Source organism: Perissodus microlepis, chromosome 19 (assembly GCF_051167445.1).
Source record: "Perissodus microlepis isolate ML-2025 ecotype Zambia chromosome 19, ASM5116744v1, whole genome shotgun sequence".
Lineage (NCBI taxonomy): Eukaryota > Metazoa > Chordata > Actinopteri > Cichliformes > Cichlidae > Perissodus > Perissodus microlepis.
The window spans coordinates 29,594,157-29,622,082 of record NC_140479.1 but is presented as its reverse complement, the minus strand read 5'-3'; the positions used below and the strand labels follow the sequence as shown (position 1 = coordinate 29,622,082).

Genomic DNA, 27,926 nt, shown 5'->3' with positions numbered 1-27,926 from the left:
CGCTACGGAATTCGCCATCGAGGACATTTTTGCGTCACCTTTTGCTCCGGTCGTCGGGCAGCCGTCAATGCGCCTGCGTGGCTGTGACAGACAGCGGATTAGCCAATGCAGTACACTGTTTGGGAGGCTGGGACTTCCTGAGCCCACCTCTTTAAGTGACAGATGGGTAGTGCAATAGTATTCTGCTTAGTGTGCGAGTCTAGATGATTGACAGCAAATTATCCAACGAGAGGCGGATACATAAATTTTTAACAAACTCGGGGATTCCACTAACCAATCCTAGTGTAGAAACAAGGCGGGATTCAGCGTTACCAAGGCAAGTCGAGCCCAGTATAAAGGCAATAACATGGTTTCCCAGTGGCTGTTTATGTTTACTTAAAGAACATCTCCGAAAAGGGCGTTTTAGAAGACACAGCTTTGTTTTCTGTTTTAACTGCAGTTTTTTGGACCTTAAGTTTTTTTATGTTAAGATTTACAAGGCCAGTGGCATGTAAATCTAATCACTAATGTGCCAGTCTCACAAATGGAAAGGGGGTTTCACTTTGGAAACGTGAGCATTTCCCTGGTGCTCCTCTTGTTGCTGAAAGCGCTTATCGGATTTGGGACTTCGCAAGCTCAGGGCTCCACCATCGGGAGGGTGCCGCAGTCCACAACCGGGGGTTCAGGTTCGACCGCGGGGCAAGATGGTGCAGGAGTCATGAAGCGTGGCTTGGAAAACGTAGGCACCTCGGTCATTGGAGCAGACGTTACCGTGGAGGACGACGACAATGGGTCAGAGGCAGACGAATCACATGGAGAAAGTAACGGAAGCGTCAGAAAGACGAGGTAATTATAAAAACAGCTGCCAACTGATAGTAAGTAACTACACATTAATTATATCGCACCACCACTCTAGCGCCTACAAAATAAAGACGACCCCTAAAATAACAAACACACAAACTAGTAACGCCTCCCTCCCCCAATGTATTTGTAAAGTCATTTTAAACTTACTACTTTTTTTGTCAAGCGATACTTCTTGTTTAGTATTCCTCCGCCGAAGCGGCGCATTCCGAAGTTGCTGGGGAAGTATTTGTTTGTGTCCACTTTGCTCATAAACCTCGTTTTACTGCGTGTTATAATAGGCAGCCTTACAAACGGTGCCAAGAAAATAATGCGACAGAAAGGTTAAGTGGAGTGTCACAGCGCAGAACAGGAAAATGAAGTGTTTGTGAGCGAGTTTGGCTTCGTGTCCGATAATGGACGCACACCGTAGCAGACGCGCTAATGCCCCGCTAACTAGAGCTAGCTGTTTTAATGTATTTATCTGGTGTCGGCAGTTTTAGGTAAGTTGCTAACATTTGGGTTACATGTCAGGGCAAAACGCGCTCCAGATAACTGACAGGAAAGTTTGGTGTACGACGAATAGCTTCTTGCAGTTTATGGAGAAAGTGGCTTTTCTATAGTCTGTTGTTATTTCCAACCGCGAAAGGGGAACACGTTATGAGCTGAAATGCCATGGTTGCTTTTTGGGGTTCGCTGGAACTTTTGATTCTCTCTGCGGAGAAATACAGGCAACTATGAGCACATGCGCTCTGCTGTCCTAAGCCCGGTTGAGTTAATCCGAAAAGCGATCTGAAAGCAGCCCCAAGTTACATTGAATGGAATTTATGTTCCAAGTGAAGATGCAGCTGCTGCTTACTTTGCAGATTTAAAATGCAAGATTCGTTTATTATAAAACGATAGAGCAGGATAACAGTGGTAACTGGTGACGTCCCCCTCCTGTCTGCAGATAATCTGCATCACATTTACATGCACCAGTCTGTTTATTATGCTCTTAACCGTTGAGTTGGACACTTTGCATAAAGCGTTTGTGTTGATCTTAGCGGTTTAAAGCTGTAGCAAAGTGGCCCCGGAGAAGATACATGTAGAAGTATGCAAAATGACAAGCTGTTGTTTGTTTGACAGAAGGAGCTCAGGTTTGCTACACCTTGCTGCTGCTGTGGGAGGGGGGGGGGTCTCAGACACACCTGAGACCATGCTGCATGTCAGTGCTTTAACCTCAGACATAAAATACAACTCTAACGTGTTTAGCGCAGTTACATTTTCACATAACACCTTGAAAAGGCATGCGGCACTGCTGAGAAAGTCCCCTGGATGCCGCCAGTGAAAAGTTTACAGTCTGACACAGACCACATGTTTACCCAGTCCTGTTAGATTACTGCTGCTGCTGCTGCTGCCCAAAGTGAGATGCAGTTCTCGCTGCATCTCACAGTGGGGAGGGCATTGATTTTGTCTTCCTTGGTAAACAGTAGGTTTGACGCCCACCTTAGATGTTTGGCGCAGTGTGTTCCTTTTCTGTTCTTTCATCTTATTTTTACCTTTACAAGTCCATTACACCCACTTTTTGAGTGTAATATAGCTCCTTGAATCAGGATTATATCAGCACCCTTTCTTGCTTTAGGTATCCAAGGTCCTGAGGTCCTGTAATAAATTATTCCCTATGTATTATTCTGAATACGCTGTCTGTTTTCCTGAGGGAGTCATAACATCGAAAACCTTGTTAGAGTCGAACCTTTTGAAGAAGAGCGGTGTCGTTTCATCACCTTAATGTTCGAGCTTGCTGCCATTGTATCTACTTGACGGCTGAAACGCAGCGTGCCGCCAATTTTCTGCCAACCTTTTTTACACCCCAGGCTCACTTTAAAGTTTTCTGACAAGACCCGAAGCACTGCGTGTTAGCCCTGGGTGTTCGAGGTGCTATATAAACAATGCTCTTTCACAGCAGGGAGCAACTTGGCATGCTGTGTAGTCTGTCCCACCATACTCAAGTCAAGAGGTGTAGTTACTTGGTTGGGAAAAATGAAAGATTTCCCAAAATCTTTCAGAGTACTGCCGCACTCTTTTTTTTTTTTTTTTTTTTTACACCCTGCACAAAGCCACAGTTTTACCAGGGTAAACTCGTGGCACGAGGGCAACACAAAAGCTCCTGCCTGGCATCTGCCGTACAATATCAAGATGAACGTAATTAACAGGTAGAAGCAGAATATTCCCCTGCCAGCCACCTCAGCTGCTGCAGGAAAACTGAGCGTTCACCCTGGTGCTGGTCACACCCTTCCACTGCTCGCTTTCTCCCTGCCGTGTCACTCTCTCTACTTGCTTTCTGTTTGCTCTCTTACATATTTACAGGCTGTATCGCCACAAACTACCGGCTTTTTTCTTTTCTGTTTTTTTATCACCTTATATAAATAAGTCTTTTGAGCAGTATGTTTAGAAGTTGTGGACTAATGGTCTCTTGACTTTAGTAGTTGTTGTTTGTAAGGTTTTGTTTTTCCGGGGTTGCAGCGCAGCAAGCCCGACCACACCAGTCTCTCCTTTGCATTTATTCTCTTTGTCTCTCGCCCTTGAATTTAAGTCTCCCCCTGCTTCTTCTCTGACACCCTCCCCTTATCCTCACACACACGCTGCTTTTTAATGTCATCCCTTGAGTATATACACTGCCGAGTGCTCCATTTCCATCTGTCCGCCTACAGAGTTGTTGCTGAACTTTAGAAATGTCACAAGAAACAAAAAAGAGTGATTTTTAGGTAGGTTTCTCTTGTAAAGGGGCTAATTTAACTAAAAAATAAACAAATAAGAGGCGCCTTAAATGTCAGAAAACACATTTTCAGGAAGCGTGGAAATTGCCTGTTTTTAAAGGAAGTTGTTTGAAATGTGTTGCTTATATTTATAATGGCGACAGTGAACTTGTATTTGGTTAAAATGAATGTCCTTTTGGGACTTTTACCTGCTTGACTTTACCTTTCCAAGTCAAACAGACCCTGTGGCAGTAAGTGGCACCCTGTACTGCTCTGGATTTAACCACTCTTTCTACTTTTCAAGCATCCCAGTAACTTTAGTGCTCTGTTAAGAACATCATAACTCTCACATCTGGATCCCATTTTATATAAAGTATAATAGATCTCAAGTAAAGACCTGCTTTTCTTTTTGTTGTTGTTGTTTTCTTCTTTCTTCTACTTCTGATTGAGATTTGGGAGTCGAGCACTTCAAAGGCAAACTCTTGAAAACCAGTCAGCGCTCAGATGTCAGCGTTTTTCAATTTCTGTCATTTATAAAAGCCCCTCCTTCCACTTCTCTATCCTGTAATCTATAAATATTGTAGATGTTTGCTTTGATCCGGCATTCAGCGTGCGACGAGCCTGCTGTTGTGTCGGCTGTCGCTTCACCTTTAACGCTTTCATCCTCGTGCCGTAAACATCACCCTGGAGACGTGGTGTTTACGTCTGTCTCGGCGCACGTATATGTGTACATATAGGATTTAACCCTTTAGTGTGTGTATATGTGCGAACCGTGTGTGTGTTTGCCCTGCCAAGTTTAAAGCCTCTGCCAGCAAGTGGTCCACGGGGCCCTTCAGCACCTTCGGGAGCACTTGGAGGTGAGAGGACAGCAGCTTTGTTTGAACGTGCTCCCCCGACTGCCCCCTCCCCGCCCCACCCACCCTCAGGGCCCCGTAGCTGCAACAGCTCTTCTGGGCCGCCGTGCTCGCAGGCTGGCTCCCACCAGCCTACTGCTTAGCAACAGCCAATCGGCCAAGCTGGGCGACTTGGCGGCCAATTGCGTCGTAGACGGGCTGGTGCTCAGAATTTGAGTTGACTGCACGGGTCTGGCTATAGTTAGGTAAAGCATGAAGTGAAGAGTTTTTATTTTTTTCGTTTTCCTCACATTGTATCTTTAGTCTGCTCTGTGTAACCAGGGAGCTGCTGAGTGCGTTTTAATAATAGACACTACTGTCCCCAAAAATAACAGGTCGCGATGAAGCTGATTGAACTCCATCACTGGAGAAGCTCGTAATTGATCGCTCAAAACTGGCTTCTTTAAACCCGGCACTTGTTTTCCTGCAGAGGTCTGAATATATAACTCCACTTACCAAGCTCACAGTGGCTTTAAACGAGCTTATATAAGATCTTTTTACCTGTTTTATCCTCATTGTCTGTTCCTTATGTAACCATGTTTTGTTTTTTAAGTGCTGCCTGGTGCTTTTTAATGCTGACCTTTAGAGTCTTTGTGTCTGACCTCCTGAATTTCTCTGCACTTGATGAACACAGTCCGAGATCATAGAAGATGCTCACATGTACAGAGGTAGAAACTGTAAACGGTCTTTTGAACGTGTGACTGCTTGACAGCAGTGTTGTTCGAATCCGATTATCAGAATGAGTGAATTTATTAGGTCAGTGGCTATTTCGGTAAGTCGGCAGGACCCCCGTCTAGCAGCACTGCAGTATGGGTGGGGCAGAGGCAAAAAAAAAAGGTGCGATACTCTGAGAGAACGGGAGCGAGAAAAGGAGGGAGGGGAGGATGAAAACTCCAGAGTTGGCTGGTAGTTAGCAGGACCACGCTGTCTTGTTTTCACTCTCAACAGCTCCTCACTGCTTAGCAACAACGAATCACATCCGCGGAGCGGAGCTGCGCCCCAGCCAATCGGGCGGCAGGAGCGTGGCGCCATAGAGTTTATATTTTACCACGTGTGAGGCTGGAGAGAAGAGCGCACTTGTGCAGGAGAGAAAAGAGGAGGAGAGAGATAGTGACACTTTAAAATGGTGTGTGTGTGTTTTTATGCTTGTACTAGAAGTTGTTTTTTTCTGTTAAAAAACCACACCCTTTGCTCTCTGTGCTGCACTCGCCATGCATGTATGGCCAACTATTCGCCACAGCTTTTCCACTTGAGGCCACTAAAGGCTTTCTCCTGCTGGGACAAAGACCTACAAACATGATCACTTGTTTATTTAGCAGGTCCAGGGGACAGTTATGTAAACCTTCAGATCACATTAATCTGTGATTAAGCTCTGGTGTTATGTGACCGTTCATGACAGATGTCACCTTAGGGTAAGTGGCATTTTGATGTCATGTCAAGCACATTTGCGACACCCTAAAGATGGAATTTGCGGTCTCTTTTGAAGCGGCCAGCTCTGCTTGCATTGCCGTGGTAATCGACGATGTCATATTTAGAGCTCTTCTGTGGCGTTGCCCGACAGACAGTGCACTGTTTAAAGGAATGCACATGACCCATTTTTTTTCCTTTCCTCCTGCTGGTGCAGCTGTGTTGGTATTGGGTGCGGCCGGCTCAGAGCTGCATCCATAACTTTCTCACCACGTGCTCCCCATGCTCTCATATTTTTTTTTTTTGCTCTGCCTCTCAGTGGCTGTGAGTTCGGCTGAGCAGCAGCAGCGCGGCAGCAGAACTCCACAGCCCGGGCTGCTTTGCTGTTGCATGGTTACAAGCATCCCGTGCTCCGCCATTGGCTCGAAGTCCGCAGAGCTCGCCACCCATTGGCTAAACGAGCAGGGAAAAGCAGAGCTTCCATTGGCTGCCGGGACACGGCAGGCTTGCTGGGATTGGCCCGGTTCGGCGGTTCCTCGCATCCTTGGAGACTCAGCCTGTGTAAACATCCTGGTTGTTTCCTTCAATGGGAGTGTGTTTACCAGCAGCTCAGCTTTGCCGGTGTGAGCAGACTGAGGCCGAGCGTCTCTGAGGAGTAGAGTCTGGTGAGAGCGAGGCTAATTGGCTCCCTGCTCCGCCATACGCTCTGTGATTGAAGAAGCGGTCAGGACTATTATGACACTTTTGACAACATTACAGGCGAGGACACTAACAACCCCCAGTGTGTTGGCAGCCTCACAACACTCTCTTTCCCCTTTTTCTCCTTTTTTTTAAAATGTTATTTTGCTCAGTCTCCATTCAAACATACTCTTCAGTGTCTCCACCGCCTGCATCTGTCACAGCTGGCAGCAGCAGCCCCACAGGCTACATGTTATCCCTTTGGTGATGAGCAGTGCTGCAGCGTCTCAGGGCTCAGACGTGGAAAATAAATTGCCTCCAGCTCTAAATGATACAGTAGGGCTATTTGTTTTGTGTCACAGTTTTTGGTTAACTGCTATTTTCGTAGCTGCTCCCTCCCCCACAGCTCGTTTTCTCCATGTCTATCCTGGTACCTAAGTTGTAAAATTAAGTGCCTCCCCCAGCCCGCACCCTCAAATCTACTCATTCTTATCCTTTATCTGGAGTACAAAGAGTCCACAAAAGCCTTTGATCTCCCTCACCGAGTGAAATTCTTATATCTCCTGATTACTCTTCTTCCATCTCTGAAGTTGAACTTGAGCGACTTCTTCATCACTTTCTACATTCACAGCATGACTCCGTGGTGGTGGTGGGGGGGGCGGGTCTGGCCGAGCGAAGGCCGCCGAAAGCTTCCGCCTTCTCAGAGAGTCGACTGCTTAGCAACAACCAATCAGCCAAATATTTTTGGCAGGGTCTCGCAGCCAATTGAGAGAGTGAGAGCGGGCTTTAGCGCTCTGTTTTTATTGGTGGCTTGGAGGATTTAAAAAAAAAAAAAAAAAAGAAAGAAAAGGGAAAAAAACAATGTTTTTCTCACTACGCTACTCTTGAGCACAAGTGGCGAAGCTGATAATGCTCGGAGCAGATTTGGGGGAGATAATCTTGGCTTCGATAGGCCTGAAAGACACATGGCCCATTACTGTTAAGTGATCTTATTTGCATTTTTATGCAGACTTGCAGTCTTGCTGTTCCACAGCAGCGCGTGCAGCTCCCCGTGAATGTGTCAGCGACTGCAGCGTAACAGAAGAGAAACCTTCCTAAAATTGATTTGCACTCTCAGAAACAATCAATTTGTAAGTTGTCCAAAAGCTTTAACATCCTCCAACATGCTCCTTCCCCTTCATGACTGAAGACTGTTCGATAGCAGAAATCAATAAGGCATTATGGCCAATCATTAGCAGTCTAAGTGATAGATGCAGTGGATGATGCTATTATTAAATGTACTCAAACTAGTTGATAGATGTCACTGTGCATGTAAATGAACCAAACTGGATGTGACAGCGCAACACGGGAAAGTGAACACATAATATTGTAATATTGTATTCACTAGTTTCCCTCAGCAACTCCTGTCTAGTTGCCCTTGAGGGAGATGGTTGAAATCCCAGTGTGCTCTGGTGGCCAACAGAGGGAAGCTGCCTGGGTCCCAGCTGTGTGGATGTGAGAGCAGTGGGTTCTCAGAAACTGCATGTGTACACAGCAGACCCTCACCAGTTAAATAAAGCTAAATGCCCTGTTGACAGCAGCTCCTCGAGACAGATACAGATCAATAGCTGGGATGTAGCCCCCACCGGAGCTCTGGACATGATTGACAAGCAATGCGGCAGAAGACCTAAGAACCGAGTGGAGGGGTGGGGCGGGATGTCTCAATAATGTTTCAGTCAGGCTGTTACTAGGAAAATGAGAAGAAAAAGAAAACAGAGTTGTTATTGAATATTGCTGTGTTTGCACATCAATGGGGAATAAAAGTACTTTTATTATTATTTTTCTTACCTTAGATAAAGTAATTTGGTATAGCTATAGAGCTGGGGGAGGATTACAATACTATCATAACAATAATTTATAAAATCTTCTCTCCTATTGGTGAAAGCCTTTAGCCCCTTTGACATACTTGATAGATATGATAAACCATAACTGAAAATTCATGGTTTCACACAGTCACAGTGTGTGTGGTACATATGGTGATCATCCTCTGTAGTTAGTATGCCCCCCACCCCCCAAAAACTAAAACAAAGGGGTTTGTCATGGCACAGATGTGCTGTTAGCTGCTGTTGAAGGTCACCTTGATTCCTAAACAAGTGCAGACTAGAAAAGAGAAGACACCCCTTCACAGTTTGCCCTTTAGTGTCTTATCTGTGAAGGGGTTAGAATAACACCCCCCCACACACACACTGATAGGACTGCATTAAAGGGCAACGTCGGCTTTAATGTCTTTTGAAATTTAAAATCAGCTCGCAGAGTGCTCATGAGTGCACAGACGAGCCTTAAGCAGTCTTTTCAACAGCGGTATATCGGCGCCCTTGTGTTGATGTGCGGTGATAGCTCTATGAACCCTCATTTGGAAAGTATTTCAAAGTATGTGTATGTTCTATCCACAGGTCTCTGGTAATCATCAGTACCCTGGATGGACGGATCTCTGCTTTAGATCCTCACAACCAGGGCAGGAAGCAGTGGGACCTAGATGTCGGTTCAGGTTCCTTAGTGTCCTCCAGCCTCAGCAAACCTGAGGTAAATCCATGTCTTTGTTTCCCTACTTTCTTTTCATTTCAGTGGAAAATTTACCTTTAGTCTGACTAAATGCCACTGCAGGAATTAAAATTTAAATACCAGGCTTAAGGAATAAGCAAAGGTCAACTTAAGCCACTTGCACAGGTTAAAACACCTTTGTTTGTGTTATTAATATCTACTAAAAGATGATTTCCAAAATCTACATGTCAGGGGGAGGTTAAGGATGCAGTCTCATCTCTGTCTCTTCCTCAAAACAAACACTGTCCCTCCTGGCTCTCTCTCTCTGCAGACTCCAAGACTAGTAATTGAACTCTCTGCACTTTAAACAGTCAAGCAAGGGTTGTTGTTGCTTACATACATTTCATATGTACACACACACACACACACAGCGCAATAGACACCAGACATGCTTCACACCCCCGCGTAAATCTGAGAGTAGCTGATTCGCCTGGAGGATTAGCCTCTTTGTTGACTGTAGTAGTTTACACATACAAGCACAGCAAGACCCTCGCCTCTACATGTATACTGAAGCTTAAACCGCCCACACAGACGTGCTGAAAGTGAAGTGGAGCCCAGAGCGAGACCAGAGTGTTGCATGCTAGAAACATGCCCATGGTTCACTTTGATGTGGACTCGCTCTCTGCGAGAGATTTGCCTCAGGGAAAAAGCCTCTGATACTAACAAGGGTCTGGGTGGCTGCTGAGATCAGTTTAATGTTAGTCTGCTGGTGCTGGTAGAGCATGTCTGAATGTAAGGAACTCTGACTGCTTCATTACTGAGGTAACAATAACCGAGCGATCCAGACGTAGTTCATTAAGTTTAAAACATTTCTGATATCCTGTTTTTCTAGGGGTCGCGTTGCAGTTTGCTTTAAATGTTTCCTAGAAATTTCTTTGATTATGTGGTGTATAGCACAGATATATATATGTATTTATTCACCAAATAATAAAGGAAATACAACTGGTGCAACAGTGTGTATAAAATGAAAGTGTAAAATAAGCAGCTGCAGTCCCAAAATAGCAATTCAGAGTTACTCACTGTGGGAGACTTTCATTCAAATATTTAAGGACCTTCCATAATGAAGGGTGAAGTGATACTCAAGCATGTGTCATTCAGCCTGAAAAGTCTGAATGACACATGCTTAATTGTATTTTTTTTTGTTCCAGCTTTTATAGCTACAGCTGCTGACTTCATTGATTAGTAAAGCTACAATTAGAAGAAGGGAACTAATCACTGAAATCAGCTGCTATAATGCTGGGTTGCATTTCAAAGGCAGCCTTTAGACTCGAGCATCTCGTGGGCATGTGGTTAAAACGTGCCGTCTGTGAGATTTGGAAAATGAATCGAGCTTCATTACCATTTTCTTTCAAAATCTGGGATTCTTGCAAGTGTGGAGAACCTCTAGAGATTCTGTGATGCACATACAGCATGTACAGTATGCATAAGATAGCTTCTCCACCAGCGTCATCGGAATCAAACCTTTTAAATTTAAATGACTCGATGTCCTGCATGGTTCTCTGCACGCTGAGGAGAATCAATTTTTAAATTTAAATTTTAAATTGAAATTGTTTATTATTCACTTTTAAAACTCAGAAACTGGCCAACTATGTAAAGAATGTTTTCCAGCTGGGTTGACGATGTATGATGTTAATTTGCTTTAACATGTATTGTTTACAACATTAAATGAGTTGCACAGTTACAAAGGCTTTTAGTTCTCTCATAAATGGATGCAAACTTTTCTAAATATAAAGAATTAAAAGCAGTTACACTCACTATAACAGTATGTTGACACTTCATAAGAAGTGTCGTGAAATTCATGGGCATGCACACATGTAACATCCTCCTGTCATCTTCCAGTGTGCTTCTGTTGTGATGGAGTATGGTGTGTGTTTGTGTGCTTTCTTTTTTCACCTGTTGGCTTTCATTTGGCTGACGGAGCGGAACGAGGAGAGATGCCTGTCAGCTCTGAACTCGGTGACTTGCTGCGATGTGACGTCACTTGTTGTGATCTGTCGAGTGTGGGCTGTTTGTGTTTTTGTTTTGTTTTTCATTTGTTTGTGTGTGTGTGTGTGTGTGTGTGTGTGTGTTGGTGTTGTTTGTTTTTTCTAATATACTTTATAAGTTTTAATCCAGCCTTACCCTCTCTGTTCTTGTTTACCTGTGATTCCTCTCTCTCTTACCCTGGGGTGAGGGGGTGTGGGTGAGGGCAAAGGCAGGTGGGAAGCATTGCCAGTTGCTCCTGCAACCTTTATCCCCCCACCCCCCACCTGCCTGCCTGCTGAGCGGTAAGCAACAGTTTCGGTGGTGCTTGCCGGGTCCCTGAGACACCACTCTGCTCAGTGATCAGAGGCTGGGGGGGTTGGGTCTCATGCTATACTATTGGCTGGCCTCCACACACCGGGCCGGAAACAGCCAGTCGCCTGCTGCATCTTGTAGAGTGTGTCTTTTTTTTTTCTTTAAGTAATAAATGAGGGACAGAGCCACAAACAGCATTGTCTGCAGAAAAAGCAGCCATCACTTCAAAAGCAAAGGTACCCCCGAGCTTAGAGGGGGGTTCAAGTGTGTGTGTGTGTGTGTGTGTGTGTGTGCGCACATTAGACAGTAGAGTCTGTGCCAATGTGGAGTGACTCACACAGGGGGGTGGGGCTAAAGGAATGAAGAAAGAAGAGGTTGGGTGATTAGGGAGGTGAGGTAATGCCTCAGACCAGAGATGATGTCATCACATAATAGACACACGCTCACTCCAACACACACACACACACACACACACACACTCTCTCTCTCTCTCTCTCTCTCTCTCTCTCTCTCTCTCTCTCTCTCTCTCTCTCTCTCTCTCTCTCTCTCTCTCTCTCTCTCTCTCTCTCTCTCTCTCTCTCTCTCTGCTGGCATGCAGTGCGAGTGAATGAATTGGGAGAATTTGATTGATTACAACACGGGGACGAATACTCGCAATAAATCTCCCAGAGCCGCCTTCCAGCTGCTCTGATTTAGTTTTGATTGTTTTGCTTCGTGTGTTTTATCTGAACCCCCGGTGTTAGCGCTTCTCTCGCGCGGTCCGTCTGCCACCGTGAAGTAGAGCAGTAGCCTCGTGGACCAAACATGGCATATTAGCGGTGGGTAAGAGGGGACACTGTTTGACAGGCTCACCGGAGCGTAGGCAGCAGCTTACACACACAAACAATTGCGCACATTACGGCTCCCCACACTCACCCCCCCCACCCTTAATCTGCCCCCCACGCCCCAGGGGTGGAATATGGTGGTATGATCAGTGACATCAAATAATCATCAAGCACATTTGGATGAATGCCTTCATGAAGAAGTGGTTATATAAAGAAAAATGATAACTATAATTTGAGCACGCTGGAGGCGTGCAGTGGATGTTTCTTTTAGCCAGCAGATGAGTATCTTAAATAAGTGAATGGCTCTGGTCTCTCAGTAATGGTGCGTATTTTTCCTGAATGAGTCTGTCTTATAGCTCTTTAAAGATTAATAAGCTCTTAAAATTCATAGTAAATGAGGCACAAAGAGAAGGAAAACGTTTGTGCTGAGAAGTCAGGGTTTTTTTTAATTATTTTTTTTTAAGTTAACTCTTGAATATTTTATCACATCCTACAAATTAAATGCATTTAATCTAAGACCTTGTTATTTTAATAACCAATAGTTTGACTATAAAAGATACTGAAGCTCTCTCACAAAAATAGACCAGGGCAAACACAGCAGACAAAGACATGGGAACAAAACAGATTGTGGAGGTGGGATGTTGATCTTACACAATTCATAAGCATCACTTGATATCTTTATACTTTGGTGATCATATAATCAAATAAGGGTTGGCACAGATTATAAAATTACTTTCCCATCCTTAAAGCTATTTTTACTTTTCGAATAATCTAATTTCAACTGTAGAGCGACAGACTGTTATTTCAATCAAACATATTGTGAGTTATAGCGAGATCTCTGTAATCCTTATGGCTCAGATTTTATTTGGCAAATTTTCCTAACAAATATATATCAAGGTCGACTGAGTGGTGAGTAATACCATGAATCTCTGATAATGTTATGCGGGTCTGTTGCCAAAAACATCAAAATTTGTGACACTGCCAGCTGGTTTGTAGGAAGCTTCCCTTATCAACATCGTGTGTTCATCTAAATCTGAATATTTCCAAATTAAATAATGAAAGCGTATTTAAAAAAAAATTACAAATACATTAAAATGTACAGTTTCAGACAGAAGGATCATTGTAGGCAGCATACCCCAGTAATAAAAAGAGAGCTGTTAGCAAAGTCACTTAGCTGTAAATACCTTAAGAACTCAGCTCAACTCGTCTTAATCGTTTAACTGCCAGCTTTAAGTGCCATTCATCATTAGGGAGTTGTCAAAGTAAATCACACCACAAAACTCCTGATTCAGTTCAATTAAATTTTATTTATATAGTGCCAAATCACAACAACAGTTGCCTCAATGCACTTTAGATTATTAGACCAAGACCCTATAACACCTTACACCTAATACTGAGAAAACACTGAAAACCCCAACAATCAGATGGCCCCTATGAGCAAACCCTTTGGCGACAGTGGGAAAGAAAAACTCCCTTTTAGCAGGAAGGAACCTCTGGCAGCCAGAGATGAATAATAACAAATGATTAAATGTAGCATGGTGCATAAAGTGAGTGAAACACAAGGTGCACACTCAGTGATACTTGATAAAGGAACCCTGAAGGAGCTCCAAAACTATACCACTTGAGATCTAATGATTTTTAAGCCCTGTTAAATATTAGTTAAATAAATAATTACATTTCTAAACAATAATTAGGCATCTCAGCTGGGTCCTTAAAGCTAAATTTACTGTGATAATGCAGAAAAGAATATGCTTAAGCACTTTTTAAAAAAGTTATTTACAAGTAAAAGCCACAGGAGAAAGTTTTACAATAAGTCTGAGATAATGATAATGTGATTGACTTTCAGTAATTTGCTGAGCTCGTGGTTTGTAGGACAGTCACTCAGAGTACATATGGGGACCGTGTTTCTGACTTAGAGGACATTGACAAGATGAACAGCTGAGATGAAGCTAACTGGGCTGGATCAGAGAGATGGATTAAACCATCGGGAGCAGGATGACTCATCCACGGCTATAAGAATACCCCCCACCCCCGGCTGTAAAGCTCCTCAGTAGTACCAGTGTGGTGTGATGTGATGGTCAGATTGCTAACCCTTCCTCCTTTCACTTGCTAAATTTATCCCCATCTTGTGTCTAAACCAACCCCTCCCTCTGAAAGAAAAGATGACATCACCGCTTCTCCTGCCTGTGCTCTCTAATAAATCAAACTGCCACACGTTGCTCCCCGCTGGCATTTTTCTTAATCCGCCACAAAGCTCTGACTTTTTTCGAGTCTGATAGGATTTCCGAAGCAAGGCTACTGACTGATTGGTTGCAGTTTTAACCTCAATAGCACCTGTTTAGCATCAACAAGGCCAAGAATTGGACCCAAAACTGCTGTTATGTCACTCATGAGTTTGTTGATAGAAGTGAGTCACAAGTTGGACATCGAATGAAAAAGACTCTCTTTTGACAGCTAAATCTGCAGAGGTTAAATCAGGATTAGGCTCAGGGTTTTGGCAATGATGTCATCCTTGTTGAACCAGCACCTAATAGAACACACACACACACACACACACACACACACACACACACACACACACACACACACACACACACACACACACACAGAGTTGAGGGTAGCACACTTTTATAAAGATTTGAGTTAATTACTCCGGCTTTGAGTTGTATAATGGTTCCACGTCTGTGGATTGAGTCCAAGCGTGTGGAGGCCGGAGCTGCTGCTGTGTGGGTGGATGTGTGTCGACCAGCGCTGTCTGTGTGGCAAAGTGTTTTTGTGTTTTTTAAGGATTGTCTTTTTAAGCTGGGAGAAAAGAAATGAAGAAATACATAAAAACTGCTAGTTTAAAACAGCCGTGTGTACGAAAGGAAAACTGCGTGGGCCAAAAAAACAACATTCTTAATGAATCATTTTGTTTTTTAGTGATTTGTCTGTGTGGCATTGAAACGCAGTGTTAGAGGAGTGCTGGTAACTTATGCAGCAGCTCTAGAGCTTTTATAGTATCTGTAAAAAAACAAACAAACAAAATTTATACATATAACCCCTATGAATTTTTTTTTTTTAGTTTGTTTTATTGGTAGTGGCGTTTTGATAAATTGTCGCTCATTGTGGTTTTATACAGCAGCCACTTGTGGGGGCTCACAGGCAGTTATTTTGTTGCCAAACTCATAACAAATATAAACATTGTCCCAGTTTTGATTTTGTTTAGCGACGCTGACCTGGCAATTTAGAGACTGAATTTAAGATGCTTATTTTAAAAAATATCAATATAAGTCATTGCCAGATCTTTTCTGTTTTCAGAAGTTCCTCTTATTTTATTTAGAGCGGTCTTCTTCTAGAAACCAAAACTAACCTGACTCTGCGTTTTGTTTTGTTCTTTTGTTTGTTTTTTGTTGTTGCAGGTGTTTGGCAATAAGATGGTAATACCTTCCCTGGATGGTGCCTTGTTTCAGTGGAACCGGGACAGAGAGAGCATGGAGGCAGTGCCTTTCAGCGTCGAGTCCCTGCTGGAGTCGTCATATCGCATTGGAGAGGACACAGTCCTGGTCGGGGGGAAATCCCTCACCACCTATGGCCTGGGGGCCTACAGTGGCAAGGTCTGTGAAACAATTTCAAGAACAACCTGATAGGACAGGTTAACACGTGTCAAATCTATTAGCATACTAACCAGTCCGGCGCAGTAGGATAACCGACTTTTGTAATTTCCCCCCCTGTTGCTTTCCTCAGCTTCGGTACATCTGCTCTGCGGGGGGCTGCAGTCGCTGGGAAGAGGATGAGGTGGAGACCGAAGATGTGCTCCTGCTGCAGAGGACTCAAAAGACTGTGCGAGCCATCAGGCCTCGATCGGGGATGGAGAAGTGAGTCAATCAAAGCTAATTCACAGAGCAGCTACTGACGTTGTTTTTATTAACAAAGTTGGCCATTTAGTCACTAACAGTAGTGAACAACAAGTAGTAGTAAGTAGAAGGAAACCACAGGGTAACATGAAACATGAAAGACCAGAAATGTATAAGGCAGGGATTTTTATTTAAATCGTGCATCTTCGCTGTTTGTGCAAGGTGGAACTTTAGTGTCGGAAACTTTGAGCTGAAACTCGTTCCGGAGATGCAGCCTGGAATTAACTTCCTGGAGGGCGAGCTAGCAAATGGTGACAGCTGGAAGGAGAGTCAGTGGGTCATCGCTGATGAGCCAACAGAGAAACGGCAGGCCGAGAACCACCAGAATCAAAACCAGCATTTGGACCTAGTTATCAAAGTGTCTGTTCCTGATTGGAAGGTCATGGCTTTCAGCACCGGGCCTGATGCACAGCTGGTCTGGGAACATCAGGTTAGATGCTTAAAATAAATCCTCTGGTCACTTATTTATTAGCGCGTTTTAGTGCTTTAATGGAGTTCAGTGCTTCGTGACTTTGACTGTGGAGCTCATTAAAGTATTTCTACTCATTCTCACGTGTGTCGTGTAGTTCTGCACTCCCATCGCCTCAGCTTGGCTGGTGGGTGGTGGTAAAGTTACGCCAATCAGCCTGTTCGACGACACCACCTACAGCAGCCAGTCCGAAACGGAGGAAGACGAGGAAGACGAAGATCCAGAGAAAGCGCGGGAATCTGCAGAGTCCAGTGTTTACCTAGGTAACTTCTTACACATGTATACAGACGCTTCACTATTCCTGTAAGGGTTAGGAACCAGTGATTGTGGATAACTGTGTTGACTGTTGGGTTTTTTTAGGGATGTTTCAGGGGCAGCTCTACCTTCAGTCATCGGTAAAAATCACGGAAAAATTTCCCTCCAAAGCCATCGGTTCAGAGAAGGACATAATTCCACTACCCACTGTCAAATGGAAGCCTCTAATACGTAAGTTTGCAGCACCAAAGGGACTAAGTTCATGATTACATGCAGAGTCAGGGCAGAACGGCCAAAGCCCATCTTTAAGCACAAAGTTACACCATGTTCCAAGAAGTATTTGATGTCACGTGGACACAGTCTATCACCATGCTCCCTGTAGCCCAAAGCTTTGCCCTTCATTCTTCATCGTCCAAAACCTTTTATTCCATATTGATCAGTCTTTCTTGTGAGATACAAGAAGTTATTCATCTTGTCCTTGATGCAGATTCTCCATCTCGGACACCAGCTCTGGTCGGCTCTGATGAATTCGACAAGTGTCTAAATAACGACAAGTTCTCCCATGACGAATACAGCAATGGAGCCTTGTCCATCCTCCAGTATCCATACGGTAAGAGTTTAATTGTGCAATGTTACTCCGTACGCACATTCTAGCTGTTAAAGTTGAAATGATTTGAAGTGGACTGAAGGATTTTTGCTTCTTCTTGCTCCAGACAATGGCTACTACTTCCCCTACAGCAAGCGTTACCGAGAGAAGCGTGACACCGCCATAAGTCTCATAAATGGAAACGGGGCAGGAGGTGAGAATCGAAGAAGAAAGGATCCTGTGCTGCTATTACCCTGGTGGAAGGAGATTCTGGGCACCATCATCTTTTGCATTGCCACCACCACTTACATTGTACGCAAGTTTTTCCACCCTCCTGCTCCTGTGGCCTACGTGAGGGTAAGAGCCAAGACACAGTCCGCAACATTAACGCCGCACCGACGGTGCCTACTGGTCATTATGTTTGCCGTGTAATGTTTGTAACATTTTAGACCTTTTGTCTCAATTTTTTTCACAACTACTGTTGCAATAATGAGCTGGTATGGATGACAAAATGATTTCTTCATCAGGAAACATCCATCTATCCATGTTCTTCCACTTATCTAGTTCAGGGTTCCCAGGGGCTGGAGGATGGATAGCTTGATTGCTTAAAAAGTTAGTTTCAAACAAAAACAGGATACTGTTAGTTTTACTGTGTGATCAGAAAGTGTTCAGACTTCCTTATGAAATCTAAAAAAGATTAACTTCCCTTTTAATTTCTCTGAATCACTGTATGTTTATTGAGGTAGACTTGTGGAAATTCAGTTCGTTGGATGTCAGATACCTTCCTGTCTAATAGGCTCACAGATGCAAAAAGCCTGCTGAGCTAATGGACAGCTTTGTGTCATCACACAGATCTGGGAAATGCTGCAATGCAGTTTCAGCTGGATTAAAGATCCCAAGAGGAATATTTAAAAGGATAAAAAATAAGCAGTGGGGGAGAAGAGCCTTGGTAAAAGAGTTCATGGAGAAATTGAAGGTCACTTTGTCTGAACTCCAGTGATCCTATGTGAAAATGTGAGAAAAATCAGAAGGACAATCATCACTGCAGCACTCCACCAATCAGGATTTTTTAATGATTGTTGGAGTGCTGCGGTGAGTGGCAGGGATTTTGTCATGGTGGAAAGACACAAGATTGAAAATGTGACTGACCTCAATTCTGTCAATCTGAACCAGTTCATCAACAGTAGCACAGCAGGTAAACCCAGTGGTGGCAGCAATGTGCTTCACGGCTGTTTTTCTGCAGAAATGACAGGAAAACTGAAGCTAAACTGTGCAAAGGGCAGCGATACTTTCAAGAAAGAAAACTAGTTTTGCTTTAGTGGGGCCTCGTACCTGACTCGAAACTCACCTTTAAACAGAACAGTGACCCTAAGCTTGCAGTCAACACGTCATTGATTACTCTATGAATGTTTCTCTGCCAGGCCTGATTTGATCCCAGTCGAACTTTTAACACCTGAACCCAGCTGCTCACTCACGATCCCCATCCATGCTATCCGAAAGCAAGAAACAGGATCTAGTGTCTATGTGGGATACTTCTTTTTGTTTTCATGTTTATAGGGGTTAGCTGTATACATTTCCACCCTCTTTTTCTTGTGACTGTTAAATCTTTAAGTGTTTCTTGCCCAATACGCCACAAACAAGTTAACTTGTTGTTTGTTTGTTGTTTGTTTGTTGTTTGTCGTGTTTGTAACGTGTCGTTTTTGTCATCCTCCTGTCCCTAAAAGCAACGGAAAGAGTCGGAGACACAGTGCCAGACAGACAGCAAGTTTGACCTTGAAGTTGTGGAATCCAAAGAGCCGGTTGCCATGGAGACCCGTTCCAGCGAATATGTGTCCAGGTAAGGCGCGGCGTTAAACAAAACGTGTCCCGTGTCAAAAATATTTGCAATGATTCGGGAGAACTTCACTTAGCAATGTGCCGGGTGTGCTCTTTACAGTTCAGTCAGATGCCAGCATCACTTTTTCAAGGTGTAGCTACAGATTCGGCTCTGTTACCATGGTGACCAGTGGTCTTCCAACCTGCCTTGATAGGACAAGGCAGAGATGGGCGATATGAATCGTAGTAGTTCATGATTGGGTAACTCAGCTGTTTGGCATCAAATGAAAATGGCCTCGGTCCCCTCAGACCGCACCCTACAACAGCAGCATCTGCCTCAGGGTCAGAGTGTCGTTTTACATCACTGTCAGGACATTGTCAGAATTTCTAAATATGATCAGGAGCCGTAATTTATGGGCTGCCGCTGCCCTCCCGCAGTGTGATCGATGAGGGTTTTTGCGTGTTTACATCTGTGAGCCTCACCCTCCTGGAACAGAAGTGAAAAACTGATTTTAATCTGCAAATTTCTGTCCTCTTGGTGTCACCACTTGCACATTCTCTTCTTTTTGATCCACCCGAAAATGACAAACACCCCACCCCACCCCCTCCCCTTCCTTCAAAGCTGCTGCTGCTGCTTCTTCTGCAGTCCATGCAAATCACTTTTGCCGAACAACTTTCCTTAAATAAAACCGGCGGGTGTTGCAGCAGCTGCGGCGGGCATGAGTCAGGATCATTAGGAGGCAGATTGGGATCAGGACCCGAGGCTTGAATCGCATGCTGCCCACACACATCCTAATAAGAGCCTTTTAATCCCCCTGAGCAAACCGAGCAGGGATGTTTTGACAGGGTGGAGGGGATGGAGTCGGTGTGCGCCTGTGTCTTACGCAGCAGTAAACACAATGATTTTGCATAAAAAGAACTTTATAATGATCCTTGCTGGAACTGTTTGACGTGCCAAACCGTGAGATACATGTAATATGCAACACTGTGACAGCTGTTGCTTTAGTTTAAAGGCAAGCTATGCTTGCTTTTGAAAACTTCTGCAACTGCAAATAATGTCTTCTCTTTAAGAGATTAAGTGGGAAGTAAACCTGCCAGAAAGTCATGAAGTTTAAAGTTTCTCTTTGGTTTGTAGAAATGTATTTTTGCTGACCTTAAAGCGGAGTGTGGCCAAGGCAGTGAAAAAACAAAGCACTTATCTTACACACTGGTTGTAATTTCCTCTCTGATAATTGGGAATAGGCCTCCTTCTTGGTCTTTTTTAAATTATCAGAGATCCAGATGATAATTGTAAAGCACTTGGAGGGCCGCGAGTCGTCTTTCCACACTGCTAACCAAAGTGTCTCTCCTCAGGTACCTGACAGACTTTGAGCCAGTGCAGTGCCTCGGCCGCGGGGGTTTTGGCGTCGTGTTTGAAGCTCGCAACAAAGTGGACGACTGCAACTACGCCATCAAAAGAATCCGCTTGCCCAATAGGTAGCGCATCTCTCGCTAGGCTGCGCCAGACTTCCTTAGCTGGAGGCTATTAGCTCTTCCTTTAGCTCTGTTTTCTCTAAAGCTGTTAAACTGAGTTATGTAAGCAGCAGCCCACTGGTCTAAACACAGAAACCCATGCAGAGGAAGCTGACATTTCAGAACAAATATTATCTGTGCGCTATAATTTATGCTGACAAGTATGGGTAATAAATGTTTAGCTGCAGTAGCTCTGTGTGTGTTTTTCTTTTAGTCCTGTTGTTCACTGATGCAACAAAGCTCAGGTGTTAGTCTCCTTCACACAGTCTGTTCCAGCCGGGACTGTTCCACCTGCATTGCCTGTTCACTTTAAAAAGAATGGGGAGCCATTGTTGTTGTACCTTTTTAGTCAACAGCAGAGGCACCGTGGTTGCCACAGTGGCTCCTTTCCCCCCCGATTGCTGAAACACTATCTGGGTTTGCTTTACACCATCTTTGCCTGGTTCTACATAAATAAGCAAAAGTGGCATTATAGTTTGATCCTCGTGTGAAAGGGGCTAATTATTTTCAAGCCTGCTGTGCTTATTCAACCTTTGGTGGAGACTTGTGGGTTATTACAACCTCAGTGGGGTTTTTTTTTTTTGTTTTTCTGTCGTTCAGGGAGCTGGCCCGGGAGAAGGTGATGCGAGAGGTGAAGGCTTTAGCAAAGCTGGAGCACCCGGGGATCATTCGCTACTTCAACGCCTGGCAAGAGAGCCCTCCTGAGGGCTGGCAGGAGGAAATGGACCAGAGGTGGCTGAAAGATGCAAGGTGAGCCAGGTGTTTTTAAACCTTTTGTAGCTCAGCTGGCCGAACCAGCGTGCGGACATCCAATGAAAATCTAGCTGTCCCCTCTGGAATCATTAATTAGTGACATGTGTGACAAATGGTGCACCACACATCTTTATCCCACTTGGCTAATTTGATTCACAGATGTTAAAATGCCACGGGATAAAAAAATCTTGTGCGCATTAAAATTGAATATTTAAAATTTAATTTGATGTCTGCTGTGTGCTGCTTTCAATTGCTTTGGTGGATATGTATTGATTAGAACCATGTCCCCGTGCACTACACATGTAATATTACTACTGTGCTGTTTTTACAGCTCACATGACAAAAATCTGAAAGAACTACATTGAAAGCACCTTCTGCCTGTTGTTCACACGTCCTTATTTAACTGCTGAAATGATTGGCACACATGTCTTCTGTTTGTCTTGCATCAATATTGGGAGAAACAACAATCCTTTTTCTCTTTCAGTACCACTGACTGGCCAATGAGCTTCCTCGATCACATGGAGGCTCTGTCAGTCAAAGTGCCCGTGTCCAGCTCAGTGTCCCCTGTCCTCAACCCTCAAGGAGATGCTCATGAAGCATCAGCCAAAGATCATGTGCTGTTTTCCAGCAGCACAGGCAGCATTGTGGGCTTTGGCACCAACCTGTCCTTCCCCCCGCTGCTGGGCCACGACAGCCTAATGTCTGAGAGGGACAGCCAGGCCGACCCTGACGTGTCAGACACCCCCCACTCTTTCGAGCTCTGCCCTCCCCGCGGTCCCAGTGACTGCACTTCCTCTTCCTTTGATATTGTGTTCGAGGATTCGGGCTGCGATCGAGATGCCGACGCAGACACGGACTCTGCCTCTGGCCCAGCCAGTCCTGGCACGGTGACGGAGAAGAACAGTTCGTCCTCGTCACACACCAGACAACAGGAATCTGTCCCCCCCGTCTCTTCCTCTCCTCCTCGGCCAACCTCGCTCGCCCTGGCTCTCCCCACAACACCTCCAAATCCACGGGTTCAACCTTCACCTAAGGTTTGTGAATAGTTTTGGGTTCTTGTTTTTTTTTAACGATATATCCACTGTTTTTAAGAGTGCAGTGTGAAATTGTTTTGTGGTGAATCCTCTCGCCCCGTCCCCAGGTCTACCTGTACATCCAGATGCAGCTCTGTCGGAAGGAGAACCTGAAGGACTGGATGGCTCAGCGCTGCCTGCTGGAGCAAAGGGAGCACAACCAGTGTCTGGACATCTTCTTGCAGATTGCTGAAGCTGTTGACTTCCTGCACAGCAAGGGGCTTATGCACAGGGACCTCAAGGTGAACATGTACACATTGTCTGTGCGTGTGTGCACATCTAAGTTCTGTGATTTTGCTGTGTATATTAAACACAGGTAAAAAATATCCTGATTGCAGCTTCAGTTAGGGAAGCAAAACTTTCCTTCAGACTTGGCTGGATTAGAGTGTTGTGTGTTACTGTGTTTGTTTTATGGGCAGCATGTGAAGTAGTTTTGTAAACCACTCTGCTGTCGTCATTCTTTGTGTGGCGCGCGTGATGTAACCTGTAACTGCTGCTCCTGCAGCCCTCCAACATCTTCTTCACCATGGACGACGTAGTGAAAGTGGGAGACTTCGGCCTGGTGACGGCAATGGACCAGGAGGAAGATGAAGATGAACCGAGCGCCCTCACGCCTGCCCCACTCCTCACCCGCCACACGGGCCAGGTCGGCACCAAACTCTACATGAGCCCAGAGCAGGTGAGGAAACGCCGTTCATTAAAGAAAAAAAACAACAACATTTAGGTCTTGGCTTCCTGCTTCTGCAGTCAGGACTAATTATGTGCTTTCCTTTTTGTCCTTGCAGCTCTCTGGAAACTCCTACTCTCATAAAGTGGATATATACTCTCTGGGTCTGATCCTGTTTGAGTTGCTGTATCCTTTCAGGACTCAGATGGAGAGAGTGAGGGTGAGTCAGAAAACACATATCCTTATAAACCTGGCTTATTATTACTTTATTTTAGGATCTGTAAAAGGGTTGTGAATTACATTGTAATTAGGTTTCCTTAACAACCAAGAGATTAATATTATTGTAGGGTTAATTTGTATTTAACATGATCTAAAACTGGTTTGAGTTCCTTTGCAAATTGTGCATATTTGCTGTCTGGATCCTGTTAAACATCTCAACATCCAAAAACAATTTTGAGCTTAAAAAATAATGAAAAACATTTACTGTTCATCTTATTTACTTGTTCTTACTGAGCTGCAGCACCTATGAAGGATTGAATAAAATGTGTTATGGAACTTGTGAAAAACGTAAGAAATGATTCAATGACCGGATGATTCGGATTGAAATGAAATGATCTCATTTTGGCTTCAGTAAGAAGCCCAGCTGGCCAATTGTGTGTAAGCTAGTGAGGCCGTTTATCTTCCTGCCTCCTACAATGTCATTATGTGTTGAGAAATCAAGAATTCACGATTGCTGATTATTGTTATTTCTCTCGTCGTTGCCGTTTATGTGTTGACTTTACCCACGAGTGCTCACGTGAGGCATGCACAGGCAGTTTCTTAGTAGCCATGAAGTCTTTGTCTCAGCAACAAAGGACCTGGTAAGCCATTAGCACAGCTCGGCTCACAGGTGTTTACATCCTTTCTTCCAGACACTGACAGAAGTGAGAGTACTGCGCTTCCCAGAGGTTTTCTCCAAAAACAATGTTCAGGAGGTGAGTTGCTATCTGCTTCCACCTAGTGGCTGTAAATATGCACTGCATCTGAGCCAGAAATGTAAGATATACAGGATTGGGAGGTTTCTTCTCATCAGTGGTGCCAGCAGGACTCCAATTCATAATTTGAGCTCTCTATAATAATATTAGGAGCCCTAACTTTAGCAGTGCTTCAGTTTCAAAAGCCTAAAAAAGATTCTGTTGTCTGAGCTTATTTGCTTCCAAACACATAAAAGTTACTTTTGTCTAATTCCTTATTCACAAGGGGTCGCAACAGCGGGTCGCTCCCCATGTTTGATTTGGCAGATTTTCACGCTGGATGCTCTTTCCTGACGCAACCCCCAAAGGATGACATCAGCAAAATCCAACACCGCCAGAGTGTCTATTAAGTGCCAGAAATGTTGGCAAATTCGAAACAATCCAGCTTGCAATATATTTGCATCATAACAGAGGAAGCTGTCAAAATTAATCAACGAAAGAATCCAAGGGAATGTTGTTACAAGTGTTTAAGTGAAAGTCTTCTGTATGCACAATCCATGCAGGATTATAGCTCAGTCACCGATTTAAATAGACTATAAAATAAATGAAAATCAGTTTGCACACTGAAAAGTTAAAAGCAGCTTGACTCATTTGCTGATTTATATTAATACTCAAATTACAATTAGAATGACTTATTTAATCAAATACACAGATGAGCATTTTTTTTTAAATTACTGCTCTGTATTAAGCATGGGACTGACCACCGAACTACAAACTGAGGCTGTAATTTGTTGTTTGTGCGGTCCTATGATCTTGTTTACCTGTTTTCTTTGTAATCAGATTAACATAATCCCAGAGCATAAACTGTGATTCTCTGACACTGGAAATTACTTCTTACCTGAGTATCTCGCTGTGCTAGTAGTAGTTCTGAGCGTAGTATTTAAGTTGTTGTTGTTGTTGTTGTTTAATTATTTCATTTAGTATTGTATTATTCTAATGTTTTTATGAGCAAAGCAGTTGAAGAAATGGATGATAATGTTATCTGACAGATTTTTACTGTCTGTTTCCTCCCTGTTTAGCTGGCCATGGTCCACAGCATGCTGTCACCGAACCCCAACAAGCGTCCCGAGGCGGCTGATATCACAGGGATGCCCCTCTTCCAGGAGCTCGAGCTGCCTTGCCGATTGGCCGTGAGGCAGCGCTCCCGCACTTACAGCGCCTCTTCGATGGGCCGCCCCTCACGCCAGACATCAACTAACTGAAAACCTTACAACATGTGACCCCCACCCCCACCTTGTGGTCTGCCACCCTACTGAAACCCCTCGGTGCCCTGCCATCCCATTGCGCTTCGGACACAATCACATTGAACACTAAGAACAGCAGATGTGCTGGATAGCGTCGCGCTCTCTTTACGGTAGTGAGGCACAAATCCTGCACAGCTACGTTTCTTAGTAAATACACATGCCGTTACATTTTGTTGCCTAGGCTTCCAATTTTAATCTTGCTTACAAATGAAGGGATATTTTAAAAGCGACAGCCGTTCTGTAACGCTCACTGCCAGGCTTGGCTCGAGTGGTACTTAGTACTTGCGAATAATTATCAGTGGCTATTTTAAAACGGCCCTGATTACCTGACGGGCAGCGTTTACTGTATCCAGACAGCTCGGAGTAGACTCGGCTTGTGATTTATTTCGCAGTGTTTACCTGTGATTATCCTAAAGCGTTGCTGTTCTCCTGACTCTGACATGACGCACGTGCTAAGAACATGCTGCTTCCTCCCAACGTTCAGCCAGTGTTCACTCACTCACACTACACCTCAGGTATCAAACCAAGAGGACACTCCAAAGGGGCCTTTGATGCTTGATCATCCTATTTACTAGTGATTTGTACTGGTCACTAGTACGAGCACTAATTGGTGTTCTGACACCCAACATGCCTGATACGGGAGACCAAAAAAAAGAGACCACTTTTTTTTCCCTGTTTTTGTTTTGTTTTTTTAATGTGAGAAGGCGATGTGTTGCATAGAAAGAGTTTATGAGTCCTTTCCATCAGATATGACTTGCCTTTAGAAAGGGCCTTTGGCCCCTTCTGAATGAATGCTGAGCCTGTGGCTCTTGTCCTTTTGTATGTACCTGTTAGGAAAATGAAGGGGTGAATGTGAGTTTATCTTAAAGCCAGTAATTGGACAAAGTTTTTTTTGTGTGTAAATTCTACACAATGACTCTGAGGTGCTCAATCATTTTCTAACACCTCCTCTTTGCTCTCTGTACAGAACTGAAGAGAAAACCCTGTTTATATGCTTTCTAAGACCAATCTTGTACATATTGTTGCTTGTAAATGGCTTTTTCATTAAGCTACTGTAAGATAGTGTGATATACTGTGAGAGAGGAAACAAAGAGGAGACGATCTCTGATAGCTGAATGTTACTGCGTGACCTCCAGAGACGAGATGATGGTGGTTGCCTCTTTGAAATTATTCTCAGTGTTTGTTTTCACACGTTAGGGGACCCAAGTGGAAGGGGTTTGCCGGAGGAGAATCTGCATGAACCAGAGTGCCATTTGAAAGTCAGTTAAGTGTACTTTTCTTCGACGGATAACTCGCCTCACGTTTTCGGAATTGTGCTACTGTGCTCCGACCCCATCCAGCTGGTGTTCCCAGTGAAGCACAAAAACACAAATACTGAGGTCTGCAGCCCTCCTGTGATGCAGAAAAATAGCATTTAGCTAATAAGTCGATACTGTCGATACCCCTCTACACTGTGTACTGGGGGACCTGGACCTGATGTTGGTTATGTGATCCACATTTTTTTTATGTGCATTAGAAGTGCTGAATCACATGACCCATTTGTAACTACACACACTCACTAATTGTAACATGCTTTCAATGATTGTACTTTTTTAAGGCTCTTGTCTTTTTCTTTTTTCTTTTTAAAGCACAGTTTTTTGATTATCTTCAGGGTTTTTGATTACTGTAAAATCCTGACTGTTACAGGAAGTCATAGTGATGTTTGCTCATCCATCCACTCAGCTCACTGAAGACGAGCCATTCATGTCCAAATCCAATTCTCTCTACGATGATTAAAACGAACTTTAACCTACCACGACAGAGGTGGAAATTGCTTTGTTAAGGACTGTATAAAGAAGGTGTTCTTTCTTCACACCTTTTGTAGACTAAGTGTTCCATATCTGATTCAGACATTAGATTCAGGGCAAATTCTTCTAGCGGAGAAAACGTTTCGTCCCCTGTTTTAATTCCAGAGTGAACTGTGATTATTCATGGACAAGGATGGGGACTGTAATCACCTACAGCAGGAGATGGCTTGTCATCTTTATGCCATTAATACTGAAAACAGCATTATAGAGTATTGTGAGAGGTTCTGCGCTTTTCCCTCTTTTCTGTCAATCCAAGAAAATGTGATTACACTGTAGGTCTTCTCTCACGCTTTGTTAAATCGTGTTTCTCCTCCTTCCACTCCAGGCGTCCGGATGGTTTCGTTGAAAAGTCAGACCCTTCTCCTCGGCGTCTGATCTCTCCTCCTAGACATGTAGTTGCGTGTTCTTGTGCACAACTCCCATGTTAAATTGTAAATATGTTCATTTGCTTTATTTATGTTTTTGATGCCGTGATCAATCCTTTTGGGGTTGGTGTTATTACGAATGCGCTTCATTCGATGGAGTGCATTGGAATATGATGACTTCTTAAAAGTCTAAATTTAATAAACTGTTCTATACCGTT

The 27,926-nt window shown here is 44.0% G+C and overlaps 1 protein-coding gene across 1 annotated transcript; it reads left to right on the top strand.

The window, feature by feature from the left end:
* The first annotated feature begins 284 nt into the window (after positions 1-284).
* eif2ak3 (eukaryotic translation initiation factor 2-alpha kinase 3) lies at positions 285-27,926 on the top strand. The gene is made up of 18 exons (XM_084914903.1): positions 285-825; positions 8,965-9,094; positions 15,615-15,809; positions 15,940-16,070; positions 16,272-16,539; positions 16,676-16,841; positions 16,939-17,064; positions 17,321-17,443; positions 17,547-17,776; positions 19,144-19,256; positions 20,588-20,710; positions 21,347-21,496; positions 21,984-22,533; positions 22,641-22,814; positions 23,078-23,251; positions 23,358-23,459; positions 24,151-24,213; positions 25,272-27,926. Exons 1-18 carry the CDS (start codon positions 524-526, stop codon positions 25,452-25,454), a joined length of 3,303 nt encoding a protein of 1,100 aa, XP_084771029.1. The 5' UTR covers positions 285-523; the 3' UTR covers positions 25,455-27,926.

Excerpts from the sequence above, each read along its gene's own strand:
- eif2ak3 (XM_084914903.1), top strand. The coding sequence starts at position 524 with ATGGAAAGGGGGTTTCACTTTGGAAACGTGAGCATTTCCCTGGTGCTC. Across the intron at positions 826-8,964 it reads GGAAGCGTCAGAAAGACGAG|GTCTCTGGTAATCATCAGTA; the intron begins GTAATTATAAAA and ends TTCTATCCACAG. Across the intron at positions 17,065-17,320 it reads CAAATGGAAGCCTCTAATAC|ATTCTCCATCTCGGACACCA; the intron begins GTAAGTTTGCAG and ends TCCTTGATGCAG.